General features: G+C 40.1%; 1 protein-coding gene across 1 annotated transcript in view; it reads left to right on the top strand.

Moving 5' to 3' along the window:
• The window catches only part of LOC141980604 (interleukin-1 receptor type 1-like), a 38,792-nt gene extending 19,241 nt beyond the window's left edge, over positions 1-19,551 (top strand). Inside the window, exons 2-10 of the mRNA XM_074942019.1 lie at positions 5,416-5,674; positions 6,022-6,208; positions 11,037-11,199; positions 11,618-11,683; positions 12,685-12,808; positions 15,594-15,742; positions 16,684-16,827; positions 18,055-18,222; positions 19,046-19,551. Of these exons, the coding sequence (XP_074798120.1) occupies positions 5,416-5,674; positions 6,022-6,208; positions 11,037-11,199; positions 11,618-11,683; positions 12,685-12,808; positions 15,594-15,742; positions 16,684-16,827; positions 18,055-18,222; positions 19,046-19,425 (1,640 nt within the window). The 3' untranslated portion in view covers positions 19,426-19,551. The remainder of the gene's footprint in view (positions 1-5,415; positions 5,675-6,021; positions 6,209-11,036; positions 11,200-11,617; positions 11,684-12,684; positions 12,809-15,593; positions 15,743-16,683; positions 16,828-18,054; positions 18,223-19,045) is intronic.
• The last annotated feature ends 6,816 nt before the right edge of the window (positions 19,552-26,367 follow it).

Below are 26,367 nucleotides of genomic sequence, written 5' to 3'. Positions count from 1 at the left end.
CTGGACCAACTGCTGGCTCTCTCAGCAACAGAAAGTTGGTCTAATAAAAGATATTACCTCATCTACTTTGTCTCACATTATTCTGTGACTGCCACCTAAACAGTCCAGTTAGCATCTCAAAACTGGGGGTATTGGTTTCCTGATGGAAATGTTAGGTCATCCAGCGTGTGCTATAAAATCTACATTTGAATATCTTGTATTTAAAAGAGGACTTTTATGTGGGGAGAGGGGAAGTCTAAGTCTCTTTTGGATGGTATGGGTATGAGAATCGGGTCACAATATTGGGTCCAGTACTTTTTAAATCAGGCAACATTTTTCTCTGCAAATATCAGAGTGATTATTTTAATGACTATTTTACTATGCGTGAATTTCTGAGAGAAAATATGCATGTAAGGACCCTTTTCTCTGCCTTGGCTCTGTGGTCGGGAAGATCACCTGGGAGAACAGTATCCACAATCACGGTACACTCTCTTGAGCATGGATCACAGAGCTGTGACACTAGTTAAAATGTATAGAGATTGAACCTGTGACTCAGTTACGTTCTTCTTACAACTCCGAGAAATTACTTTCTTATTCATATGTTTTTAATTATATGCAAATACTTCTGGTTGGGACTTCCAAGAAATAATGCTGCTTTGTAGTTATCCACTTGGGTTGTTTGAAGGTTTTTCATCTTACTCACAGAAAATAATGAATATAACTTGGGCCCTAATCTTGCAAGTGCATGCCCATGGCTGGACTCCAATGATGTCAGCAGCTCTTTGTGCCTGAGGGTCCGCCCCCTTCAGATAAAGTTTCAGGATCGGGGTGTAAATCTTTAGTAACAGTTAAATGTACAAACACATGTCAAGTGATCCTTTCCTGGAAGGAGTGCCTCTGCTTGCAAAGACTTTAATCCAATTATAGAGCAATTCTCTTTTGATCAGAAGTGAGAAAATTAAGAGGTGTGAATTCCTAAGTGGTGACTAATGGGTTTCAGAATACTTTGCAGTTTATAAAAATTGTTAAAAATACATTTCCCTTTTTCCTGGTACGAAATACAAATGGATTTATTTAAAAGGAACAATGTGATATTTTGCCTGCCTATATGTTGTTCAATTCACGTTGGAGAAACAGGACTCATTCATATTTTACAATTTTGATTCATTTGTCTGGTCAGAGGGCATTCAAAACTCTCCTAGAAAGAAAGCCATTAATATGCAAAGTTCATCCTACATGCATTGAAGACTACAGTTCTTTAAAGATTAGATGAGACTAATTCTAGTGTTTTAACTGGATATATCAATATTCAGAGGAATAAAGAGGAAATAAGATGGGGAGCCAGCACTGGGGAATAGTGTGGAATGAGAGAAGTGCAGCTTTGCTCTTGTGGGGAATCTGATAGGAGGAGGAACATTTAAGGCTTGATCCCGCACCACTGAAATCAATTGAAGTTTTGTGTCTGACCTCAGTGAGTGCAGGATTAGGCCCTTAAAGCAGGGGTCCAACTCAGCACACTGAGCAGCAACTTACCTTCACAGTGGTGGATGTTTCTCCTCTCCCTAGTGACAATAAGCAGAGAGGGGACCTGCTTTAAGTTGTTTTGTGCCTGTGTGTGGGAGGGATGTCCTGTTTAGAGCTCTCCCACACTGAGGGAAGCTCCGGTGGATTGAAAGAACAGTTTGGAGAGGAGGGGCAGCATGCAGGGAACTGCACTGGAGATTTGGCCAGAGAACAGCAGGAAGCCAGCATTCTGTTTCTCAAGGTTTCATTTATGGGGGCACCCCCAACAGTAAGACTACCTGGTACTAAGTACAGATAAGACAGCTGGAGGCTAACATATCTGGTATTAAAAATCTACTCAGTCCGTACAAAAAGTTATAAAGAGAAAGATGGCAGAAAATAACTGGAGGTCAGAAATAATCCCATTCTCTGATATAATGTTCTCTTTCCATCAAAATATTTTCATTTTTTAAGTGACACCAAGGTGTTATGCTAAGTTAAACATTGCTATTTATGTACTGAATTCAATGAGAAAATGTCAGGCTTCATCATTATAGGAAGTTTCTGAAATTCCACCCAAAAATGGTTTGTCTTTATTTTTTAATGCTCAACATACTCTTTCTGCTCAACGTTCTTGCAGCCATTCACCCTTTCTCATAGCTAAGCACGACTGGTCCTGTTCAATACTTAAAAGGGAAACTTATAAGGAGGAGTTTAAAAAATAAAAGGCAAGCAGGTATTGCAAGATGTAATGCTGTTGACTCAGTACATGGCGCTCTTCTGAGCTAATCTCCCAATATTGTGCAATGGGGTACTGCTCAGCCGGAAGTGGCATCTTCAGTCTGAGATGTGAACCAGTGATCATTTAAAGATCCTGTGGCCCTTTTCACAAGAATAAGGTGGTTAACCCTAGTGTCCTGCTCCAGTTGTAGTTTTTAGGTAATTATATTCTTCCTAGCTAAAATCCCTTTGTTTAAATTGAAGAAGTTATTCTTCACTCCCCCCCCCCCGCCCCTTTTAATAGAAAACAAGTGCTGTGTAGTGTGACTGGTGCAGAATGGTCCCATTGTTCCATCCCAGAGATGGGTGCATTTCACTAGTGCAGTGGTTTTCAACCTTTTTTCATTTGTGGATCCCTAAAAAATTTCTAATGGAGGTGCGACCCCTTTGGAAATCTTAGACAGTCTACGGATCCCTAGGGGTCTGTGGACCACAGGTTGAAAACCATTGTTCTATGGTGAAGACAACCTTTCATGGATCCCTTAGATACAGTCTGCAGACCCCACGGGGTCCGCGGACCAATGCTTTAAAAACCACTGCACTACTGGGTAGGTGATTCCCTCCAATGTACTGCAAATTTGTAAAACGTGTTGAGAGCCTTCTGGAAGAAAAGTACTATATAAATTTAAATAATGTGTGGAGTGTGCATTAATATAAACTATTGAAATTCAGCTTTGAAGTGTTTTTTTGAAAGCCATTATTGAGGTCTTTCTTTTTATCACCCTCTCTAGTGAAGCATGACATCAACAACATTGTTTTTGTGCAGTATAACAGTATTTCTTTATTCAGTCAAGGCAGGTAAGTTAATCAGTGGATCCTTAAGGGTTTGTTCCTAAATTGGTTCTTTCACACATACTACAGTAATTTTCTTTGAGAGTAGCCAAATATATGTACGTCTAAAGATAAGCAATCTTAATAATAGTGGGACTTCTGTGCTTAGGGGATGCAAATGTTTCCATTGTATACTGTCTTAATAACAGTAGAAGTCTTTGAAGCAGAGTCTAATATGCAGCATTCTTGCATATTGAATGCCTTATTGAACAACTTTTGGGGCTTAGCTTTGCTGAATGCGTTCACATTATAATGAAACATACACATGGTCACAAATTGGAAGATATCAACTTTGTAACCAGTTAATCACTTTACTTCGTTATGATAACCTACTTTTCGTAATAGATATAGCTCTGAATTGCATCCATTTTGCTCTGCCCTTCAGTCATGGGCTAACAATCCAGATCTTCTGCTGCTGCTCTCTCTCTCTTTACATTTCTAATAGATCTGGTCTGAATAAGATGCCATTGGGGACAGACAGTTATTGCAGTCTAGTTCATCTTTTCATAGAATGTTACTAATGCAAAATGTGCACATTTAGTGAAAATAAGAAATAATATATGAATTGCTAGTGTGATCTCCATATATCCTGGTTAATGCCTTGCTTCCTTATCAGATATACCAGCACAAATAAATTATTATAATACAATAACCTAAAATGCTTCTTTACTTGATCTAATAGGTGGAACTAGAATTTAGATGTTTGGGGTGGGAGAAATATCTGGTTTTCCCTAACTGTGTTTTTTAATACAATATAGTTGAAGTTAAAAAAAATATAGATGAGATACAGTATGAAAATGTATCTTAAACATATGCAGTATACAAGAAATTGTGACTTTGCCTCTGCAGTTAGAAAAAAATAGCTTATTTTTATTAGCATATCATTTGCACAATAATATGCCATATTGTCCATTGTTATCTGATCATGTAACAGTAGTAATAATATCACAGTGATAATGCTACATAATAGCATATATTGCCTTTATATTCTGTTCCTAAATTGCTTTTCAAGCTAAGGGCCAAATCCTCCTATCCAAAAACCTTGCAGCAGGACACAGTCTCATTAAAAGAGAAACTCCATGAATTTTTGTTCACTGAGTTTCTAACAGATCATTCTGGTGAGGGTCACGGGTGCCAACTTTCCTTGGCGCCGGTGGGTGCTTACGCCCCCCCCCACCCCCAGCCTTGCCCCAAATCCACCCACTCCCTGCCCCTATTGGACCCCTCCTCAAATCCCCACCCTAGCCCCACCTCTTTCCCGAGCATGCCGCGTTCCTCCTCCTCCCCCATCCCTCCCACTGCTGTTTTGGATACCACTTAGGGTTTGGTGGCAGAAAGGAGCCTATTCCAATACCCTTTATGTTCTTTATAGCCAGATCAGGTCAATATTTGCATGTGTTTCATACCCTCCACATTTAAAAGGGGAAGGATTGCTTTGGCTCTATAGGCACAGAAATGACTTCACCCACCACTAAAATACAGCCCTCTATCACAAGCTGTAGCAACAGTTTAACAGCACACAGTACTACAGAAAAAATGTGAAGTAGAGCATGAGGAAGAAAACCATGTCCAGCTGAAACAAAAGGAATTTTAGATGAGCAACATGTAGTGATTGAGTTTGAAATATGACCATGAAACCAGAGTTGACACCTCTAACTAAAGGTTCATAGGGTAGGATTTTTCAAAAATGCTCACCGCTAGGCTAATTCTGCTCCCATTGAATCCCAGTGGGAGCAGAAGTAGGCCAATACTGAGTGCTTTTAAAAATCATACCCTTCATACTCATGAGAAGGTGGCTGAGTGGAAATCCCTTGATATGTGTACAATTTATACTTTCATCTTCAAAATTCCATTAACTAGATGCTTTTACATACAGAAAAATGGGAACATACATTATTCTTTCTTGATGGCTTATTTCAGATGAAGAAGCTAAGTTAAGAAACAAAGTAAGAACAAATAAGAAGTCTCTGTGTGTGTGTGTGTGTGAGAGAAAACAATGATTCACTAACATTCTGCATCTAAGATGAAAAACAAAAATGGCAGCCCTGCAGTAGGGATTTGCCCACATTTAAAGTTGAGGCATGCAGAACACAGAATATTTCATTTCAGTTGCCTAGCTATATCCACCACGCTGTTTGAGTATGCTTATGTGGTATCTTCCAGTCTGAAGATGAATAACAGTAGTTCTCTCTCCTGTAATTGAATTAAGGATGAATGTTGAAATTGTAGTAAACTTTGTCAACATAGTTAAGAAACAAAACTCAAAATTTTCTTTCACAATTTTTAAGCTCTTCTCTTGTTTTTCATTTTGTCTTCCTTTAGAGGAATGCAAAGTCTATGATGTGAATGATGTGTTTCTTAAGCAAAATTTTGTACATGATGGACAGCCACTTGCTGTCAACTGTTCAGTAGATAAAACACTGAATTTTGAAAACACAGACTACAACTTGACTTGGTACAAAACTGGTAGCCAAACATCTGTGGCTAAAGACAAACATTCCAGAATTCACCAGCAAAAGAACTTCATTTGGTTTCTCCCTGCAACTTTAGAAGATTCAGGATCCTATGAATGTGTTATAAGGTAAAGACTTTTAAAAAAAAAAGTTATATGACTGCAGAAGTAAGCTGCAAAGTTGTGTGTAGGGTTTTTTGGTTTTACTTTTTTTGCGGGGGGTGTGTGTGATAATCAGTGTATAGTTACATTTCTTCATAAGTACTGCTGTGGAGGGAATTAATACAATAGAGGGCATGTTCTTAATATTTTTACTCTTTCAAGATGGGCCAAATATAGGATGGTCAGCTTACTATAGAAACTACAGACTTCCAAACCCCTCCTCTAAAAGAAGCTGCATATCTTGAAGTTGTGAGGCTATACACGTGGATAATATGATAAATAGTTTAATTCAGCTATTTTATGTTCCATTGCAGGAATTTATCAAGCTGCAGAAAAATGTATATGAACCTAATAGTTTTCAAGAATATTTATGGTTTATGCTTTAATGAAAAATTTGCCATCGGGGAGGAGATACTAACATCGTCAAATGCTAAGGTTGTGTGTCCTCATCTGGATTATTTCAGAGATGAGGAGAATACTTTGCCCCTTCAGTGGTATAAGGTAAAAATAGTACTTTTATGTGGTCATAACTCCTTGATATGTAAACTATAGTCAGTGTTTTTAAATATCAGTCACTGATGTTTATGAATGGCAATGGAAAAACTACAGCATTTTTTAAATGTGAGAAGAGCTTTTGCAAAATAAACTGAGAAAAGGTGACAGTTACCCTTTATCTTTTAAAAAAAAACACCAAGGAGTCCGGTGGCACCTTAAAGACTGACAGATGTATTTGGGCATAAGCTTTCATGGGTAAAAAACCACTTCTTCAGATGCCCATGAAATCTTATGCCCAAGTAAATCTGTTAGTCTTTAAGGTGCCACCGGACTCCTTGGTGTTTTTGTGGATACAGACTAACATGGCTACCCCCGATACTTGACACCTTTAGCTATTGTTTTCTCTAAAGGCATGTACTAGTTAGAGACCGCCTACCTTCTGGTCTCTGCCTTTTATTTATGAATTATGGATCAGAAATTGAGCTCAAATTTGAGCCACCGAACCACATAGCCAGGAGGTGCCATAGACTTACTTTCTAGTGAAGTATAACTGCCTTGAATATAATTTCCTTGTGAAAACAAATTTAGTAAACAATGTTCTCATCTTTCATAAAGGGAAGGTATCTGGTGTAGGGTTGCTATGCTCCCTCTTATGTTAAGGCTGCTTCACACTTCCCATTATAAAATTATGTTACGCAGTCAAAATGGCAGTGGTTATTGCAGCTCTTTCCCCCATCCAGATATTCTTTGGCCTTGCAAAGAAGGTGTGCTGGGCTGAGAGCCAAGTGACCATGATATTGGGGTAAAAGTTGGGAAGCTTGAGTCACAAGTCCATCCAATTTGGGCATAATCAATTTTGGCCTTTATTTATTCAATTTCTGACAGAATTATTGTCACTTATAGTGTCTGGACATACATTTATGCCAGACAAATAATAACAGACAAAATGGAGTGGGCAAAGGGCTCAAGTTACCACATTCTGGGGCACCAGAAGTCCTCCTAGAATTCTTGATGGTCATTGTTTTCCTGATCTCTTGGTCTAGTCTTTCAGTCCTATCCTTCAATTTCTGGTCTGGTGGTTCTCCAGTTTGGACCCTGGTTCAGTTAGGTTTTATATACATTTCTGCATTACGGATTACTTAATATTTATCCAATTGGCTTTTAACAAATCAACCCTTTGGGTTTTAAATGACCCATGCATTGTGCATGCCCAAATTCAGGTGCCCTGGTTTTGCAGTTTTGGTGTCATGTTGTTTTTGTGTCACCTTATCCTGGATCTTCTCTTTTAAAAAGGCTTCTTCTTGTTACAGGATTGTGTGTTTTTACCCCCAGACTTCCCGCACAACATATTACCTTTGTTTTGTTGGCAATAATATCATTTTAAGCAAATCATAAATTCTGTATAAAGGAATTGCCAAAACCACACTTATTCCAGCAAGGCCTTGACCTAAGTGTTACCTCATTTGTACTTATTCACAACTCATAATTACAAATTATTAAAAACATAGCTATCAAAGCTCCTAATCTTACCATTAATAATTCTTCATTTTATATTTCAATGTTATAAGTGAGTGTATGTTATTCCTGTCTAACTTTTAATCTATTAGAAGGGGTGGGGGAGTTTGGAAAACATGATGATTCTTTAATGTTAGCATTTCTTATTTTCTTTAAAACATGGGTTTTTCATTCAAAGTCCAGTTTTGTTGGTGAATCATTAAAATAAAAAAACTACTTTAAAATTTTTCCTGTGAATGCATTTTGAAGGGAGTTTCAGTTTTAGGACCTTGATATGTACACCTCTACCCCAATATAACGTGACCCGATATAACACGAATTTGGATATAATGCGGTAAAGCAGCACTCCAGGGGGCAGGGCTGCACACGCCGGTGGATCAAAGCAAGTTCGATATAACGCGGTTTCACCTATAACGTGGTAAGATTTTTTGACTCCCGAGGACAGCGTTATATTGGGGTAGAGGTGTAGTTGCTTTTAATGGTTCTCCAACAATGAGTTCTAGACTCCTTTTTTCTACACTGGTGTTTGGTGCCCTTTACAAGCCTTATTAGTGAGCAAGGATTCATACCTGCTTGAGAAGTTACACAAGGTCAATTCTGAAAACGCAGGGAACATATTTAAAAAATTTATTAAAGCCAATGTTAAAATTATATAATACACAGCTTAATGAAAGTGTGTCTATACATCTGGGTGTAGTTCTTAGATTATCCAAAAATACATAAAATGAATAAAAGTCATACAATACATATAGTACATAATCAATGATAACCCAAATTTAGATTAATAACTCTAAAGATACAGTTTAGATATTAATATCCAAATATTCAGGTACATCATTCATGAAAAAGTTATACAGAAAGTTGGTTGTGGAAAGCAAATATAGCAATGAGAGAAAATTGTCCCTCAGTCATTGAGAGATTAGGATAGGTCGTCCCTTAGAAAATACAATCCATCAGGGAAGTATTTCAGTTACTTTCCTGACTTCACTGCTCATCGGCACTCCAGCTCATCTCCCCTGGTATTGCCAATGTTCTGTGATGTGGTCTAGATAGACGTTCCTCAACCATCTGATGGCGTCCGACATCATGAGTTGCCGCGTCAGCCAAGAGTAGTGTTCACCAATTCTCTCAACACTTGCACAATACTGGGGTTCCATGCACCCAGAGCTCCGACAATCAGTGCGTGAGTTTGAACCTCGTAGTCCCTAGCTCTCAAGGTTTTGTCCAGAGTGATGTATTTCTCCAGCTTCTGAGATCGGGCGTCATGGAAGGCCAGGGTCCGGTTTTCAAAGGGACCTGTAACATCCATCATGATGATCTTCTTCCGTTCCTTGTTGATGATGCTGCTGTCTGGTTGCAGTTGGCTGTCCATTCTGGAGATGGCAGAGTTTACAGCCACCTCCCTAGGGATGGCGGGATGGCTCTGACTAGACAGTTCTGGATGGCACTGTGTCACAGATGCCAGGCTCTGGAATGGGGCTTGCAGCTACACAGGGCGTACGGTAATGTCCCATTGGCATAGCCACACTTCCTGCATTGCTTGTCCTGATTCCCATGGCAGATGGCTCAGTTCAGTGGGACGCAGTTGAGCCGGGTCCTGTGGATGAACGTCCAGTTACCAAATTGGGTGAAACTGCCCCCAGAGTGGTTGCTGGCGTCCCACTTTCACGTCACCTCAAAGGCCTTGCCCTGGTATGGCTTCCGTTTCAGGTTTTCCATGTACTGGCAGTGGATGGCATCCTTCAGGGTCCTCTCCAGCATGGTTCTAGCTCTCGGAGTGATGATTGTGTGCTCTGTATTCTTCACCTGTGGCACTAGGACTCCCAGCTCCTGGCATTCCTCGCACCACGTCCAGTGCCAGCTGATATGTTCTCCAGTCATTGCATAGCATTGCAGGTACAAGTCCAGAATGAAGCAGTCTCCCCCTTCTCTTCCAAATTTTCCTTCCAGTGAGTCGCTCAAGTAGGTGGTGACATCTTGGTTGGAAGGGGTCCTGGCTATTTGCCTCCTGGTGATGTCATGCATAGCACTTTCCATGAAGTTCCTCACTATGGCGCCCAGGCACATCAGAAGGCAGACACCGCAACATTGCACAGATCACCCATTCAAGGGACTTTGGTGCCTCTCTGCCTGTGCGAGATGTACATCAGTTCATTGCTGGCCCTCTGGGGAAGAAACATCCACTTCTTTACTCGCTGCCTGGAGGTGCTGTGTGCCTTGTTAAGAGGTACCTTCACCATTGCAGATCCCCTCAGGACAAATGAAATATGGGGGATCAGGAAGATGTTCAAGGCGTTGATCTTCTGCCATGGTGTCAGTAGAGAGGAGTCGATCCTCGTAGGATCTCCGGGATGGTATCCTCAGGTGTCTGCTGGATGCAGAAACCCATGACTATATCTCTAATATGGCAGATTCAAATCTTTTCCTTTTTTCCACATTGCCTACTAGAAGGAATGTACTAGATCTGTGTGCTTGGCTGTGCAACCTGTAAAATGGGGCTACTGCTGCATATGTAGCCCACCATTCCCATGTGCTACATGACTTCCTCCAGTGGCTGGTACACAACCTGTTCCTGCGCCTTGCTGTTAGTCCTTTAGCTTAAGTGGTAGAAATCTGTGTGGCAGTTTTGAAGGTGCGGAGTTCAAGCTATCTTGACTATTTATGAAGGGGACTGTTACAGTTGTACATAATAGAAATTGTTTTTTCTTAACTAAACAGTCCTTGGTTATGACATAATAAAAATACATTAAAAGAGTGCTGGTAAAGTTGTCTAGCACTCAAAAAACAGGAAATGCCAGAAAGTCCTGTGATCTAATCCTACCTCTGCCACTGTCTTACTGTCTGACTTTGGCAAGTTCCTTTGTCTTCCTTTCTCCATTTCCCGAACTGTTAAATCTGAATAATAATAATTATCCACCTTCCTTGCAGGAGTGTTGTGAGGATGGATTAATGTCTGCGCAATCCAAAGCTCCATTTAAAAAAAAGTTAAGTACTCTGAAAAATCAGGTACAAGGTATGTCAGGGTGGGTGCCCGATCATTGAGGTACCCTAAATTAGTGGACATTTCTGCAAATTCTGGCCTCTCCCTGCTTTAATTCCCCCTCTGTAAAATGAGTTATTGTAGGTAAGCCTGTCTGTGGACAGACCTGGAGTTTGTTTGAATCGCAACCTCAGAGCCTAGGGAAATGTTTGTCTTTTTCCAAGACAAACCAGGGAGACTATCCCAGCTTTATGGTCCAGAAAAAGTTTAGGCAAGCCCTGGAGGGACATGATATTGTATTCTATCTGTGATTTAACAGAGCATTGTAATTGTGTTTAGGAGTGTAAGCTGCTTGAAGAGGAAAGGTTTGTCTCTTCCAATGATTACCTTGTGATTAAAAATGCAACTCTACATGACAAAGGAAACTACACATGCAGAACATCATATACTTACAAGGGAAAACAATATAACATTTCACGAGACATTAGTCTAACTGTGACAGGTATACCTTTTATTTTTTATGTCATTGTACTTCAAGAATACTACCCAGATTCTCAACTACAGCTAAAGAACAACACAGCGTGTGTGTGTGTGTGAGAGAGAGATGGTGGCTTACACTTCACTTTTGTATTCTTGTGGTCCTGCTGCCATTGTGTTGAGGGTTGATCCCCTTGTGCCAAGATAGAGCAGCCCCAGAGCTTAAAGAGGAGAGAAGAGTAAATTAACCTAAAGTAGCAAACAAAAACATCAAGGGCTTGGTCATTGCATTTTAATATTGATCACTATCTATTCAGAAGTCACTGTTTGCATGTCTTTCTTTAAGGCATTCTTTGGGAATGTCATCACTGTGGTAGTGTAGCACTTACTATATGCTGCAGCTGCCATTGAATTTCTGAAATAACTTTTGCTTTTTTGTTTAGTGAGTCCACTGAACATACCACCAGCAATATTTTACCCAAGAAACAATTCCATTGAAGTAGAAGTTGGTAAGCAAGTTTCCTTACAACAAGATGATGATGTGTGTCCTAAACAGAATTTAGACTCAAGAGGATTTCCAAGTGCCGTTTGCTTAGTCATATCCTCCTTTACAACAAAAGTGCCCCTTATGCAACAAAAAACTACTAAGGGTGTGTCTACACAACAGCTGGGCTGATGCTTTCCAGAGTGGGTAGACAGACACAGTAGCTTTGATCAAGCTAGCATGCTAAAAATAGCAGTGTGGCCGCAGTGGCATGGACTAGCTGCCCGAGTTTAATTCTTCCCAACCCCCTGGGTACATACTCGGGTGGTTAGCCCAAACTGCTACAGCCATGCTGCTGTTTTTAGCAGGCTGTCTCAAGCAGAGGTAGTGCTTGTCTGTCTATCTGCGCTGGGAATCACCCTCTCAGCTACTGTATAGACAAACCTTTAGTGGCCAGGAAACTCCATGAGATTCAGCTCAGAGGGTCTCTCATATAGTACCTTCCTGAAGGAGAAGAGGGTGGAACAGACAAGAGGTTTGACCTTCCAAACCCTAGGAAATGTCTAGGGAATTTTTTTGAGAGGCAGAGGAAGTTGTATGGAGCGATGTTGCTTTCCCCAGCCTTCTCCTTCACTGTAGCACAGCTCCTTCTGTGCTCTTTGGAAGTGGCTGCTCCAGAACGCCTACAGATGTGGAAACCCCTGTGAAACCTTTGGGTGGCTGATGCCATACAGAACACCTATTCCCTCCTGGATTCAGCTTCTTCTGGCCCAGCCAGTCCCCTTCCTAACCTGAAGATCCTGGAACTTGTACATTTGGGTCAGAGGGGTTTCTGTGAAATGGAGTGGGAAGGCATGGAGAGTGTACTGTGGAGCTGCTGTTGCTTTGCCCATCCTCTGCTCCTTCCATGCCTGCAGCTGACTTCCAGTGGATTTAGCATTCCTATATGTATTAGTGTAAGGAATTGTATGGCCCTTAACTACAATATAGTTATTTAAATTGCCATTTTGTAACACTGTCTTGTAGGCTCACGCGTCATAGTGGACTGCAATGTAACAGGCGCTGAAGTGTTTCAGGTGTACTGGACAGTCAATGACACATACATTGATATATATTACAAGAGTAGAATTTTTGAAGAGGAAGATTATGAGTAAGTATACTTCTAGATCAGAATGTATTGAATTCTCAGCTAAAATCTTGTATAATTTCTCTGTTTTGTTTGAATCAGCTATGAAAATTTACTGTTACACAAATAAACACACGTTTGTGATCTAATTATGGGTAGGGCTGGTAGCACTGCCTTTTACTAAGGTTCCCAACACTTCCAGTTAGAAGACCTTGTTTTCCGTTACTTAGTACTTTGCCAAACTTTAATTGTTTGTGCTGAAATTTTACAAGCTGATTTTTTTTTCCTTTTAATTCCAGTCAAAATGGTTCTGACATTTCTGAGAATGAGACTGGGGCAAAATGATTTCTTTTTACCCAATGTTACAAAATTCTGGCAACCTTTTGTTTGAAATGCTCTAGGGCCCATATGCTTTGGAGCAGGGGCTTTAAATTTGGCTGGGGGTAGCCTCTGTGTCAGGGATGCGTATTTTGCCATCCCCATGAAAATCTGCCTAAATTTGGCTAAATTATGAGACTGGGAAACTTCTTAGATTTTACAGGTAAATTCCCCAAAGATTCCATCCACATGGAACATGCTTCAGCCAAGGGCTCAGCAGGACTTTCCCTGCACTTGCAGCTCTGGGATGCTGCCCGGTCTGGGTCTGGGCACCTGAATTGAGAGCAGGGAGACTCCCCATCCTGTGCTCTGACTACCCCCTTCAGCCCCCCCCCCCCACCTCATTGGGCCCAGGCAGTGTGAGAGAGGAAGCTGCCTGATTCAAATGCAGGGGGGACTAGACCCAGACATGTAGGGGTTAGACAGGGACAAGGAACATGTGGGAGGCAGAAATTGTGACTGGAGGCTGGCAGGGAGGGGCTGAGGGAAACAGGGACTTGGGGTGGGCAAGGAGGTTAGAACTGGGAGCTGGACAGGTAAATCAGATAGAATGTGTAGACTGTAGGTGTGGGGAAGACTGAGATTGTATGAAGAGCTAGGGGAAGATTGGGACTTTCTGAGCAAGGAGACTGAGAACCAGCGGGGTGAGGAGAGGAGGTGGCAAGGAGGGGAAACAGATCTGATGATGAGTCCGGGTACAGGATCTGAACTGGGACTGGCTGGGAAAAGAGACTAGGACAAGGAGCTGGGTGTCGGGGAGGAATTGGGGGAGGAGGTGACTGGGTGCCAGGGTTGGTTAGAAAGATGGATCAGATGGGGAGCTGGGATGGGGAACTGGGACTGGCTGGGTAAGGGGACTGGGATTGGGTGGGAGGACTGGGGCTGGGACAGAGTCTTAGGTTCCTCAAACTGGGCACCCCAAATTAGTGGACACTTTTTGACCTCAATCCTTTTGTGCCTCAGTTTGCAAAAAAATCTGCAAAATGGGGCTTCCACCACCCCCTCATCTCATGGGGCTTTGTGAAGATAAATGAATTGATGTTTGCGAAGTACTCAGATACTGTATGAAGAAAAGCCATAGTAATTTCCTTGTGGGATTTTCTAATTCTGTCTTCAGAGTGTGGTCTGGATAGTGTGTGGTAAATAGGGTTACACATTGAACAACAAGGAGAAAATGAAATATTGAATAGTTGCTCACTAAGTGAGCACCATCCATCCTGTGCACTGAATGACGGATGGTCCTGTGGAAATACAGTAAGTGATCATGTAACTAAAGACTGTATCATAATGCAGCCATAGACGGGGCCCAGATTAAGGTTGTGCAGTCATAATTCTAGCATTTCCTAACTTTTGACCTTACAACCTCAATAATATTATTTTAGTTTATGGATTTTATTGTATGTGATAGATAATTAATCCATACATCCCTGATGTATAAGCTGTATAACCTTCATTTTTGAATATATTTAAATAATTAGTTGACATTTCAAATGGTAAATAGAATATTTTCAGTAATAAACATTAGTTGGATAAGCAGATAGGTTCTTTAATGTGAGACATGTAATATGAAATTAACAAGATAAATTATATCCCCCATTCTCCCAGTACTAAAAAGTTACAGTTTCTAATGCAACATTTACCCTGCCACACTTTACAAAGCAAAGGTGTGATAAGGTTAGCACCATGGGGGCCTTGGAAAATACTATGGGGAAGAATTTGTGCTGGACCTCTTAAAAGCGCAGCACAAATCTCACAGCCCAGGGTGGGGAGGGCTAAGCCCTCCTAATTCTGTGCTACTCCTGGGGCTGAAATGGCAGTTGTGCCTGAACTGTCTGTGGGTGATGGTACTCCCAGAATTGTATTAGTGTTATGGTCCCACATCCTCTAGCTCCAACCCCACCCCTGGCACATTTCCTGCACCAGGCTTGTGGTGAGAGGGAAGAGGGACCTTGTGTGGCAGCCTGTAGCTGCCTTATGTGTACTTATGCTGGGGGGCGTTCTCCCCCAGCCATCTCTGTGGCCTCTACAGCTGTATCCACAGAGTTCAAAGACATTCAAAGCTCTAATACAGTCCTTTCCCTACATTCATGTTTTTGCAAGCTGAAATGTACCCGTAAGTTTAATGTATAAAGCAAATATTTTATACAAGTAGCCTATAGAAACTGTGTATGCTTTTGAGTAAACAGTGCACCAACTGTGTTTATATAAGGATGTCTCCTGATCTCCATTCTGCTTGTCAGAGATAGACGAAGTGTCATGAAGATTCCCCTTATAGATCCCCTTATATATCCGTCAGTTCTGAAAAAAATCTGATATATGGTCATAGAGTTGAAGATCAGTGACTATTGTCCGATTGTGATTGCTAGCGAAGAAACCACTTCAGTAAGGATTGAGTTGTTTTTATTACTTGTGTTTGCTACCTTTTGGATAGAGGAGAAACTTTCTATGATGGACGCCCTCTCACTACGGTGAGGCTCAACATTTCTGAAGTGAATAGCGAGGATTACGAACATCACTTTGTCTGCCATGCTTTGAATTCCTTTGGTCAAGTTGCAACATATATAGCATTAAAACACAGAGGTAACCCATTATTGGATACATTTGACTTGACTTTCCCAGGAAGAGTTGGATACTGTGCTCAGATACCACAATGATGGGAGTCATATAAGTATGTAGATAGATAAACTTCTTTTCCTTATGATTAACCTTAAGATGTGTGAGTTGGGGTGGGGGCAGGAATGAGAGGGGAAGGTAGGGGTGTGTGTGTGTTTGTAGAAATTGGAGGGGAGCATATGAAGATTTAGGAGATTAGATTAATAAAAGGGCTGAATGTACACACTGTGAAGGGAAATTTTAAACAGCAGATTTTGGAGGGATTTCTACACTAGAGTAAATTATGAGAAGCTTTCAAGGAATAGAAATGAAGGAGCAAGGTTCAAGACTACTCTGCCATATGTTGGATGATCAAAAATTGAGGCATTCAGAAATTTGAGCCTAAATGACTTCCTGATGGCCACACATTGAGTCAGTGACAATGTTTGGAATAGAAATTGAGTCTCCTGACTCACTGTCTTACACACTAACCATCAGAAATCCTCAACCTGGACTACACACAATCAATCAATCATAGTGGATCAAATTTAGGGGTTACTTTTGAAAATTTGTGTATTAATTTCTTTGTGCCAAGATTTCTTCATCAATCAACTACTGCTAACACTATTTAACTTAGAGAGCTGTTATGAGGATTTATTCATGCCAGTAAAGAGCATTCACATCCTCCTGTAGCAGGTGTTATGAAAACATAAAATGTTAATTATTTTCCTGTGTATTAGATGCTCTACTTGTTGCTTTGCCCAACCAATAATTGATATGGTTGCTTTATAGTAATACATATGTATAGTTTCTTTTTATTAAAAAAATGAGAATATAGAAACGTAGCTTTTGAATATTACTACAGTTGTTTGAAAGTTCAAAGTTGGACAAATTCCACAGTTTCTTCTTTTTTTCTTTTACTGATGCAGTGGCAGATTTTCACAAATCACTGACTGGAGGATTCATTGCATTGCTGTTTTTAACAGTTGTTACTTTATTAATCTTCAAGCTTTTCAAGATTGACATTGTGCTTTGGTATCGTAGTTCTTGCTGTGCTCTTGTAAAGAAAGAAGGTATGTCAGAGCAGCCAGTTTGCTACCTTTTTATATTGATTCTTGTAACTTGCACAAGGGTGTTTAGGAAGGTCTTTTGATGATGGGGAAGAAAACCTCCGTGGTAGAACTTGTTTAGAATTTTCTAAAGAAATTGGAGCGTGTTTTCAAAGATGCAAGATGAAAAGATGTCTGAAAACACTGAAATGAGGGAGTAAAATGCTTAAAATACTAAGATGATGAACAATTGGAAGTCTCTGTGGCAATGATGGTTAGGTGGTTCAACCAGAAATCCATGCTTTCCCCAGATTGCTGTCTGCTTTGCTAAAAAATGCACCTTGTTTTGCCAGAAGCTCTATAGCTTACCTGTTGGTGACCAGTAGATGTCACCAGAGCAACATACTGCCATTTAGCAGCAATGGTACTGTCCAAGGTTAAAACTGAAATATTTTTTTTTAGAAAGCTTTGTATAGGAGAGGCAATATGAGATTTTGCCTGGAATGTTTCTATTGAAAATCAGACTCTCAGACTTTTCGCAAGGTGAGAGCATTGTCGACCAGTTCCTCTTTTTATCCATCCCCTTCCTTTTAGAAGCTGAAAGCTATGAGAGGCAGGTGCCAAAGGGGGAAAAAGTGCCACCACTGCCCCATTCCTTGATTTCATTTGACAAAAATTTCCAGTTTTTCAATAAAAAAACAAAATTTGGGGTTTTGGTAAAACAATTTTTTTTTGTACTCAAAATGATTTTTGAAAAGCATTCGAACATTTTTGTTTGTTTTTGTTTATGAAAAAAAATTTATAATTTTTTTGGGTGGGAAATTTCTACCAAATCTAAACCCCAACATGTTCTCAAATTTTCTGCTGACAAATATTTGGCATTTCCCACCAGCTCAGGTGTTCAGCCAGTGGCAGCATGGCTCTCTGGCATGCCACACTGTCAGGCAGGAGGAGGGCTGGAGAGCATTCTGGAGGAGGTAGGTATGCTTTGTGGATGTCTACCTAGCACCTGTGGGGCTGGGACTTCTTTCCCTGCAGATCGTAGGGTGCTGTGCCCAATCCACATGGTGGCAAACCTCTCATCCATGAGAAGAGAATGAGTTAGATCTATGGCTGGTCATCCACCCTTCATTTTAGAGCATTTCATCCCCTTTCCTGGTTGTTTGCCAGAGGATTTTAAATGCTAAACAATTAAAAATTGTAATAAAGGTAGGGTTTTTTTTAAAGGAGTCTCTTGCTCTTTCTTTATAGCTTCAGATGGGAAGATCTATGATGCATATATCATGTATCCAAAAGCCAGTGGGGTGAGACGTGTCTATACCCTGAACAACTTTGTTCTGAGAATACTGCCTGAGGTCTTAGAGAGACAGTGTGGATATAATCTTTTTATACTTGGAAGGGATGATTTACTGGGGGAAGGTATGTTAAAAACAGCAAAATTAATGTTACCCTGGCTATGTTTCTTTTTGACATGTTGTTCTAAGATTTGTTTTTTATGCTGGTGATGAAAAAAACAAAGTGAGACTGACTAATTTTGTAAACTTAGTTCAGCTGAATTGACTATATCATTGCTGATTTTTAAGGATGAGGGACTTGGAGCAACTATTCCTTACGAAGAATTCCCTCTTCTGAGACAGAAATACAAGATGGCCATTATTTAATTTAAAAAAAACATCAAGTGAGAATAACAAGGATACCAATCATATTGATGATGATGATGATAATAATAATTAATAATAATCTAGTTTTTATGTAGAGCTTTCCATCAGTAGATTTCAAAGAGCTTTGCAAAGCAGGTAAGAACCCCCCATTTTACAGATGGGGAAACTGTGAGGCACAGAGTGGTGAAGTGACTTGCCTAAGGTCAACCAGCAGGCCAATGGGCAAACTGGAAGTAGAACCCAGGTCTGAGTCCCAGTCCAGTGCTCTATCCACCAGGGAACACTGCCTCCCACCATGCCATTAGTGGGTTTTGTGGTGTGGACGTCTGTTCAATGAGACCTAGACTACAAACTCATTTCACACAGGTCACTGACCAGCTCTCAGGTAGAAACCAAATCCAGTTCACTTCAGCAGCGATCAAAAGTGAACTAACTATCTGTTTGATAAAAGGTTCTATACTCTACTAATCTTCTGCACGAGCCACTGCCCCATAAGTCTGTACTTTTAAAATAATGAGGGACGTTTTGCATAAGTTGAAACTTTTCTATGGCTACTTTGATCATTCTTGCATTACTTACAGCTGTGGTCAATGTTATTGATGAAACCATCAAACGAAGCAGAAGACTGATGATAATTTTAGAATCAGAAGCATCGAGTTACAATGTGTTAGAAGATACCTTTGAACAGCAACTGGCTGTGTACAACGCTCTTATCCGTGATGAAATAAAAATTATTCTGATTGAACTAGATAAAATACAGGACTACACGAACATGCCAGAATCCATCAAATACATTAAACAAAAGCATGGGGCCATCAGGTGGAAAGGGGACTTCACAGAGAAAACTCCCTCAGCAAATACAAAGTTCTGGAAAAATGTGAGATACCGAATGCCACCCAGACAAACAGCGTCTTCCTTGGATCCAAAAACTTTCAGCTATTCTGCAGCAACAGAAAGATGATGATGTCATATTTTAATGGCACGGACCAGCTCACTTTAAAATATTTACTATTTGTCTTCAGAAGCTTCTAGTGTGTATTACCAACTGATCACCTCACTCACTTAAATGCTTTCAAGATTAAAAAGACCCCCTACAACATAATTCAATTGCCACTATGCCATGGTGCCGATATTGGGAGGTATCTGAATCGTTGTCTCAGTATCTCGGATATTTAAAGCTGACATGTAGCAAATGCAGTGGCACATAATGTTTGCAATTTCTTAAAAGAAACCTTATTGCAGAGAAGTGTTTTTTTTTTTAAATTGAGGTTAAATAACAAATACAATTAAATGAACATTCATTATGTCTAGATTTTTATACTGTGGTTTTGTTGATTTTTTTTTTTTTTTTTTTGCTGAAAATAATTTGATCTGATTGAGGTACTTGCAAACTCAAGTCATACCTTTTCCCTCATTTCACAAGCCTCCCTTTTATTTTCGTCTCTTTTCTTGCTCTTTAAAGACATTTTGTTTTTCTAAAGCTTCTTTCACCTGAGATTCTTGAAATGGTTTGAACTTATTTAATTATTATTTACAATTATTAATTAATACTTGCGGCATCTACAGTTGTTATTTATTCGTATTGCGATAGTATCTCTGGGCCCTAGTCATGGATCAAGGCCCCATTGTGTTAGGTGTTGTACAAAGCTACCGTGAGTTAGGTAGCCATTATTTACCCAAGCAAGTGAATCAGTAAGCCTGTGCCATACCAGGGAATAGAACCCAGGTGTCCTGCTTCCTTCTCCTGTGCTGTAGTCCTAAGAAACCCTCCCCCCTCCCCTCCCATTTTAGTTCTTCATAAAGAAGTAAAGGAGGAGGGAGAGGAGAGCTGGTGGTGAGCAGACTATACTGTGTAGAGCATACTTAGTTGCAGGTGAAAATCTTCTGCACACAGAACTCAGTTTTATTCCTATCCTTAATATTTTCATAAAATCCTGTAAGATATATAAAGTACATCAAGCTTATTTCCGCATGCTTTCTCCAGCACAATTGTGCCCACAGGTTTTATCATGGGTCTTCAGACAGCATGGAGGCACAACTCTGACCTTTTCTGAGGGCTCAGAGACAACCCACCTGCTGAAGAGCCTGCCATTTTAGTTTTTGTCTCCATAGCTTCTGGCAGGGTGGACAGGCCTCCATGGTGGAGTGCTTTAAGGGATTGTTGAATCCAAAGCAAAAACTAAATTATATACTTCTGGTACTGCAGGTCTTTAATTTGGCTGGAGCTTGTGCTGAATTTTTTTTGAGTGGCTTCTGGGGCTGAGTCACCTTATTCTGGGCTTCCCTTTCTCCCTGAGGCACTGCAGCAGGCCATGTTCGTGCTTGACCCTGGCAAGGCAGCGAAAGAAGCTTAAAGGGAAACCTGCTCCTCTTGTAACTTTTCCAAGGTATAACAGTTGGGGTTGTGAGTGCTGCTGGTTTTGTGGGCCGAGAGCACAGAATCAGCTTCTTTTTTTATGGTGTGCTTTTTATTTTGTAAGTAGTAAATAAAAAGCAAAGGTGACTGACATATTGCGTGACCTGTGTGGCAGACCTCTCAAATACAGCGAAAAGCCTATAATAATATTGTTGTGACTGAGGTGTGCCACACAGTGTAGGTGTCATGTGCAGTTGAAAAGCCAGGCTGTGACACGCCTTTCACATCTCTGAGAGTCAGGTCCAGATGTGTAGGTGATGACCATGCTAACACATACGAGTGGAAAGATGGGGGATATGAATAAATGTAGCTATAATTTCTTCTTCATATAGAAGTTTCTATGCTATTGAGGCTCTGTGCAGTTCTAACTGAACCTTATTTCTTACATAATACAAACCTTTGTGCTTTGAAGTCTGTATATGTCATGTCCACTGAAGAATGAATAAGAAGCTCATTCAGATTTGCACAAATGTTGCACTTGGTGGACAGAAAAATGTCTTTACAAAATTTATCCTTCCCTGCTCATTCTGTTATTCCCACTTTCTGTTTGTTTTTCTGAGTAAAAATTTAACTTCCTCTTTACCACAATAACATACGTTATGCAAGCTCTGTGGTCGACTGATCAGCAACATGTCTCTTCCCTGCTTTAAAAAAGCAATCTCTCTCTATATAAAATGACAACACATTTCAGCTGTAGAGCTAGATGCTGAATGGCCTAAATAAACAGGATAAATGGTATTTCAGCTCATTTGTGTTATGGTAGCAAAAATAAAGGTTTACATTAGGAACATACACTTAAAGGAGCCAGCTTTTCTCTGCTTCACCGCCTTTTTGAGATGATCCAAAATAGCAAGAGTCTCATCACCGTTATACCTGAATGTCTTTCAATAATGCATTAAGCAATATGACTAATGTCTGTCACATGTTGTTTGTTCTCTCATTCTTTCCCCATGGGAAAAAGTATGTTCAGTGGAGTTTTTTCACTGTGTATGCTGCTATGATACATTTTTGTTGGAGAAGCCAAGGTCAAAGGAATGCACCTTGCACTCAGAGCATAAGGCAGTAAGGTTTATGATGGTCCATTGCTCCTGGGGAAAATAATTTCACATGTTTGGACCAGCCTCTGAGAAAGTTCTGTTTCCTGTACAGATGAGCTTTAACCTTGTTGTAGAGAGCTCCATTTTGCCCGAGGAATGAAGTTTTCAACCATTGTCTTCATTCTGGAGCTTTAGGAGATCTTTTAGATGTCATGGAGTGTCTTGAAGATAAGGACCAAGACCTTGAACTTGATTCAGAATCTGTGGGAAACCAGTGTAGAGAGTGGAGGACAGGTTTGATGTGCTCACGGTAGCCTGTGTTGCTGAGCAGAAGCCAATCCCTTTCCTCCCACTCCCTCTGGGATGATACAAACACCACTTGTTACAAATGGGGATATGGAAGTTAATCAATTATAAAGGTTTAGTCCTTGGATATATGCTCTCAGGGGGATCCATAAACTCCCTTGGAGTCTGGCTGTTATTCAAGCAACAGTTTTGTAATGAATCAAAGCACTGTTCAATGCTATCGGTATCTCTTACTCATTAAATCAGTCAACTGCACATCCTTAAAAGTTCAATGGCCTTTCTATGGTTAGAGGACATTATTTAAACTTTTGTTCAATGCTGTCATGTTCAGTGTTGCCACCAGAAGGTCTGGAGGGCTCCTGGCGTAGTCCCCTGATAGTTTCTTACAAGAAACTTGAAGTTAGCTCATGAGTGATCATTTTGCTTCTTTAGGCCTGAATCTTCTTGTCTTAAGAATGATGGTTGTGAGGGACACTCTTTGTCATCAGGCTTCAGATACTTTGGTGAATTGAGTCAGCAATAGACAAGGAGGGCTTGGTGCAGCCGTGGGAGGGTTGGAGGTGTAAAACTACCCTTTACACTCTCTGGATCCTGATGCCACTCTGTGGTAGACCAGTCTTCAGGCTGTTTTAACTTGTGCCTTTCTCTGACTAATCAGGTAGTGCCCTCCCTGATGAATATACTTGTTAGAAAGCTGCATAATCTTCCTAGTGCCTCAGTTCGCTGCGGGCTTTCTCCTAGGCTGTCCTATGCACATGCAGGCCTGGATAGGCTTGTCAGGTGGTTTATTACTGTTCTTCTAGATCCTGGTTAATTTGCATAGGAAACAACTTTTAGGCTGGCAATTTCTTTACATGAGTTTAGCACGCTGTAAAATTAAGATATTGATTTTTGCCCGCTTTTTTTCATCATGCCAAAAATTTCTAGAGTTGGTCACAAAGGGTGAAGAAAATTTGTTTTTGAAACCTTGAAAACATTTAAGCAGCTCTATAGTTGATCGGAAAATGAGGGGAAAATATGTTGAAATGCTACTAACTTTTTTTCATTTTGCATTTTCATCCACGTCACAATTCAAAATATTTCAATGAGTTCTACGAGTTTTTTTTTCCTATGGAATATAAGCATACATTGGTTTGTACTGCCTTTTTTGCTGTGGAATTCCTGTGATATTTTTAACTTTCTCCTTTTGAAAGTGGCTTCAGAAATGGGATGAAATTCTGGAGTTAAGCTTAGTATGTAGGCTTGGCAAAATTCAATTTATGAAAAATAATTTCAGTGGATATCAGTGCTTATTTTTAAGCATTTTTATCAATTTAAATGTTCACAGTTGTGGGAAATTATGGAGGGTCAAATAATAATTTAATGACAACAGACGGTAAGATTCAAAAAGTTAAAACTTTAAAACACAAATTGTCACCATTACATGTCAAAATATACAAGGGAATATTCTTAAATCAAACTCTGATAAGTTCTGAAGCAGCATTTTTCTTGCTTGGCTATTTGTAAATTTTGATTATTATCAGTCAAAATATTTTTTGTCGGTTTGTGTGTGTATGGCAAAATCAAGGTTTATTGACATTTATTGATTAAAACAGAATCCTTCCAAGCCTATTAATATGTTCCTACAAAACTTCTCCACTTCTAAAATTTGGGAATAATTTCCATAGAGATGTTAAATCAAAGATGAACTATTCCTACTGAACTGGTAAATCAACCAAATTTAGGATGAGATACACCAGCATTATTAATATAAAAGAGAAACTGCAGGTTTTAAACCCTTTCTAAAGCCTTTACATGTAGAAATAGGTGTGGGCGGAGGGTTAAATTATCATGGTTAAATCTCAGCTAATCATCGGAGGGTAGAATGACAAAGGGAAAGTATTCAGAGTAGCAGCCATGTTAGTCTGTATCCGCAAAAAGAAAGGGAGGACTTCTTGCACCTTAGAGACTAACAAATTTATTAGAGCATAAGCTTTCATGAGCTACAGCTCACTTCATCGGACGCATTTTCCACTGAATGCATCTGATGAAGTGGGCTGTAGCTCACGAAAGCTTACGCTCAAATAAATTGGTTAGTCTCTAAGGTGCCACAAGTACTGCTGTTCTTAAAGGGAAAGTAGTTTACTCTTCTTGTTGGAGGAGCTTATTTTGAAGCAGAATTCATTCTTTTTTCTTCTCCTCATGAATTTTTGGTAACAGTCTTAACTTATATTTCTGGCATCTTGTTTCCTGGCATTATGTTACTCCGGTTTTGCTTGAAAACCACAGAACGATTATCTTTGCACAGTACAGTGAAAGCAATACATACAAAAATCTACATCAGAGATTCAGTTAGCTAATCTGCACATCTGTCTTTAGAGAGGAAAATAATTTAACTAGCTAGAATATTGTTTCTGGAAGTATGCTAGGGTCTGAAGGAAAAAAAAAACTTCGCCAATGCAGACGGCAACACTGATTCTTTGTTAATCATAAAACTGATGGCAACTTACACTTAATATTGTATTTATGCCTGCAGTGAAAACACATGGGACTGTTTGAAGGCAGGTTAACTAGATGGAAGGGCTTTTTGTTCTTCACAGGGTAATCAACATTTGGAATTCTCTGCCTTAGAAGGGGAATCCAGATCCCGAGAATTCCGTGGGAAAAATGGACAATTACCTGGACATCCGTAACATCTCAGGGTTGAAATGGAATAAGATTCCTAATTGTGGAATTTTGTTTGTGTGCCCATAGACAGGATTAAATTGATCACTGAATTTGGGATGATGGTGAGGGAATTCTCTCAAAGGCATATTAGCAAGGATGTTGCTTGTTAACCCCACCTACTCATAAATATTCAGTGCTCCAATTTTCTGTGGCTGCTGGAAAGTGGGCACTGGTTGACTTCAGACCTTCCCTCTTTGTTTCTATTACACGTAGCACATTAGCATTTTTTCTAATGCATATAAGAAAATTATCTACTAGGTAATTCAAGTTGGGCATCCAAAGTTATTGGGACACTTCTAGGAATTTAAGCCTTGGGCACCAGAACTATACAGAACTGGTATTAACTGTCCCTGCTTTTGTTTTGTCCTTGTGCACTTGGTGAGGAGTGTGGGAAGAATATACCTTCTATGGGCTTCACCATTTATCTTGCATTCCAGGCTTTCTCCTTTCTTACCATCCTGTTTGTTCTGAGATCTGTTTGATTGGATATTTTTAACATCACTTCAGTTCTCTAAATTGTGTTCTCCATCCTGGTGCCTGAATGTGGTTGGCTCTGTTTACCGGATTTTTCATTCATACTTTTTTTCCCCATTCTCCTTCCCACACACTCTGGCTTAGTGTCAATTAACATCCTGTCAATGACTATGGTGGGGCCTGTTGCCTGAACATATCTTGTAAGACAACACTGCATTTTTAATGTAGGGATTTTATTGATTTGATTGCATTAATTCACCCAGGGCTAAATGGTACATATAAGGCACAGCCTGGCACTAGGGGTGGTGTGGACCAAGCTGTGCTGCCCCAGGGGAAGCTCCTCAGTGCAGGAGGAATGCACCATTGCTTTACTCCATCACAACGGGCAGCACGTTTCCCCTTACTCTGCAGGCCATGCAGAAAGAGGTTGAGAATCTGACTCCACCTGCCTCCCACCCTTTCAGTGTAATGTAGGTCCCAGAGCACAGGTACTGTAATTCTGACAGGGCTCTGTGCTGGGTACACAAAAGAGGAGACACATTGTACAGTCCCCATTCCTGCACACCAGGGTAAGTGCCTGTCAGATTTTGTCCCACAGGTACCACATTAGATACATATTATACATACAGTGATAAATCAACACAATGCCAGTAACACACACCCATCCCCCCCAGGCTTTTCCCCTTCTTTCCACACTCTCTATTCATCTGCTGCCAACATATACATTGATATGCATGAGATATGTCAAAAATGACAAAGATGGAAAAAAAATTGCACAACCCAAAAAATCTGTGGAAGAAAGTGACAAACTAAACTATATTTTTAGAGCAAATACTATTTAAAATGAAAAACAGTAAATTATTTGGGTGGTACAATGCCACCATCTAGTGATGATTTTAACTGTGTAGCAGATGAACTATGGCTCTTAAAAATTTAGAAGTGATAGTCTCTGTTTAGTTCTGGT

The sequence above is a fragment of the Natator depressus genome, chromosome 1 (assembly GCF_965152275.1).
Source record: "Natator depressus isolate rNatDep1 chromosome 1, rNatDep2.hap1, whole genome shotgun sequence".
In the NCBI taxonomy this organism is placed as follows: domain Eukaryota; kingdom Metazoa; phylum Chordata; order Testudines; family Cheloniidae; genus Natator; species Natator depressus.
The sequence above is the reverse complement of the archived record's forward strand: the minus strand, read 5'-3'. Positions and strand labels throughout refer to the sequence as shown.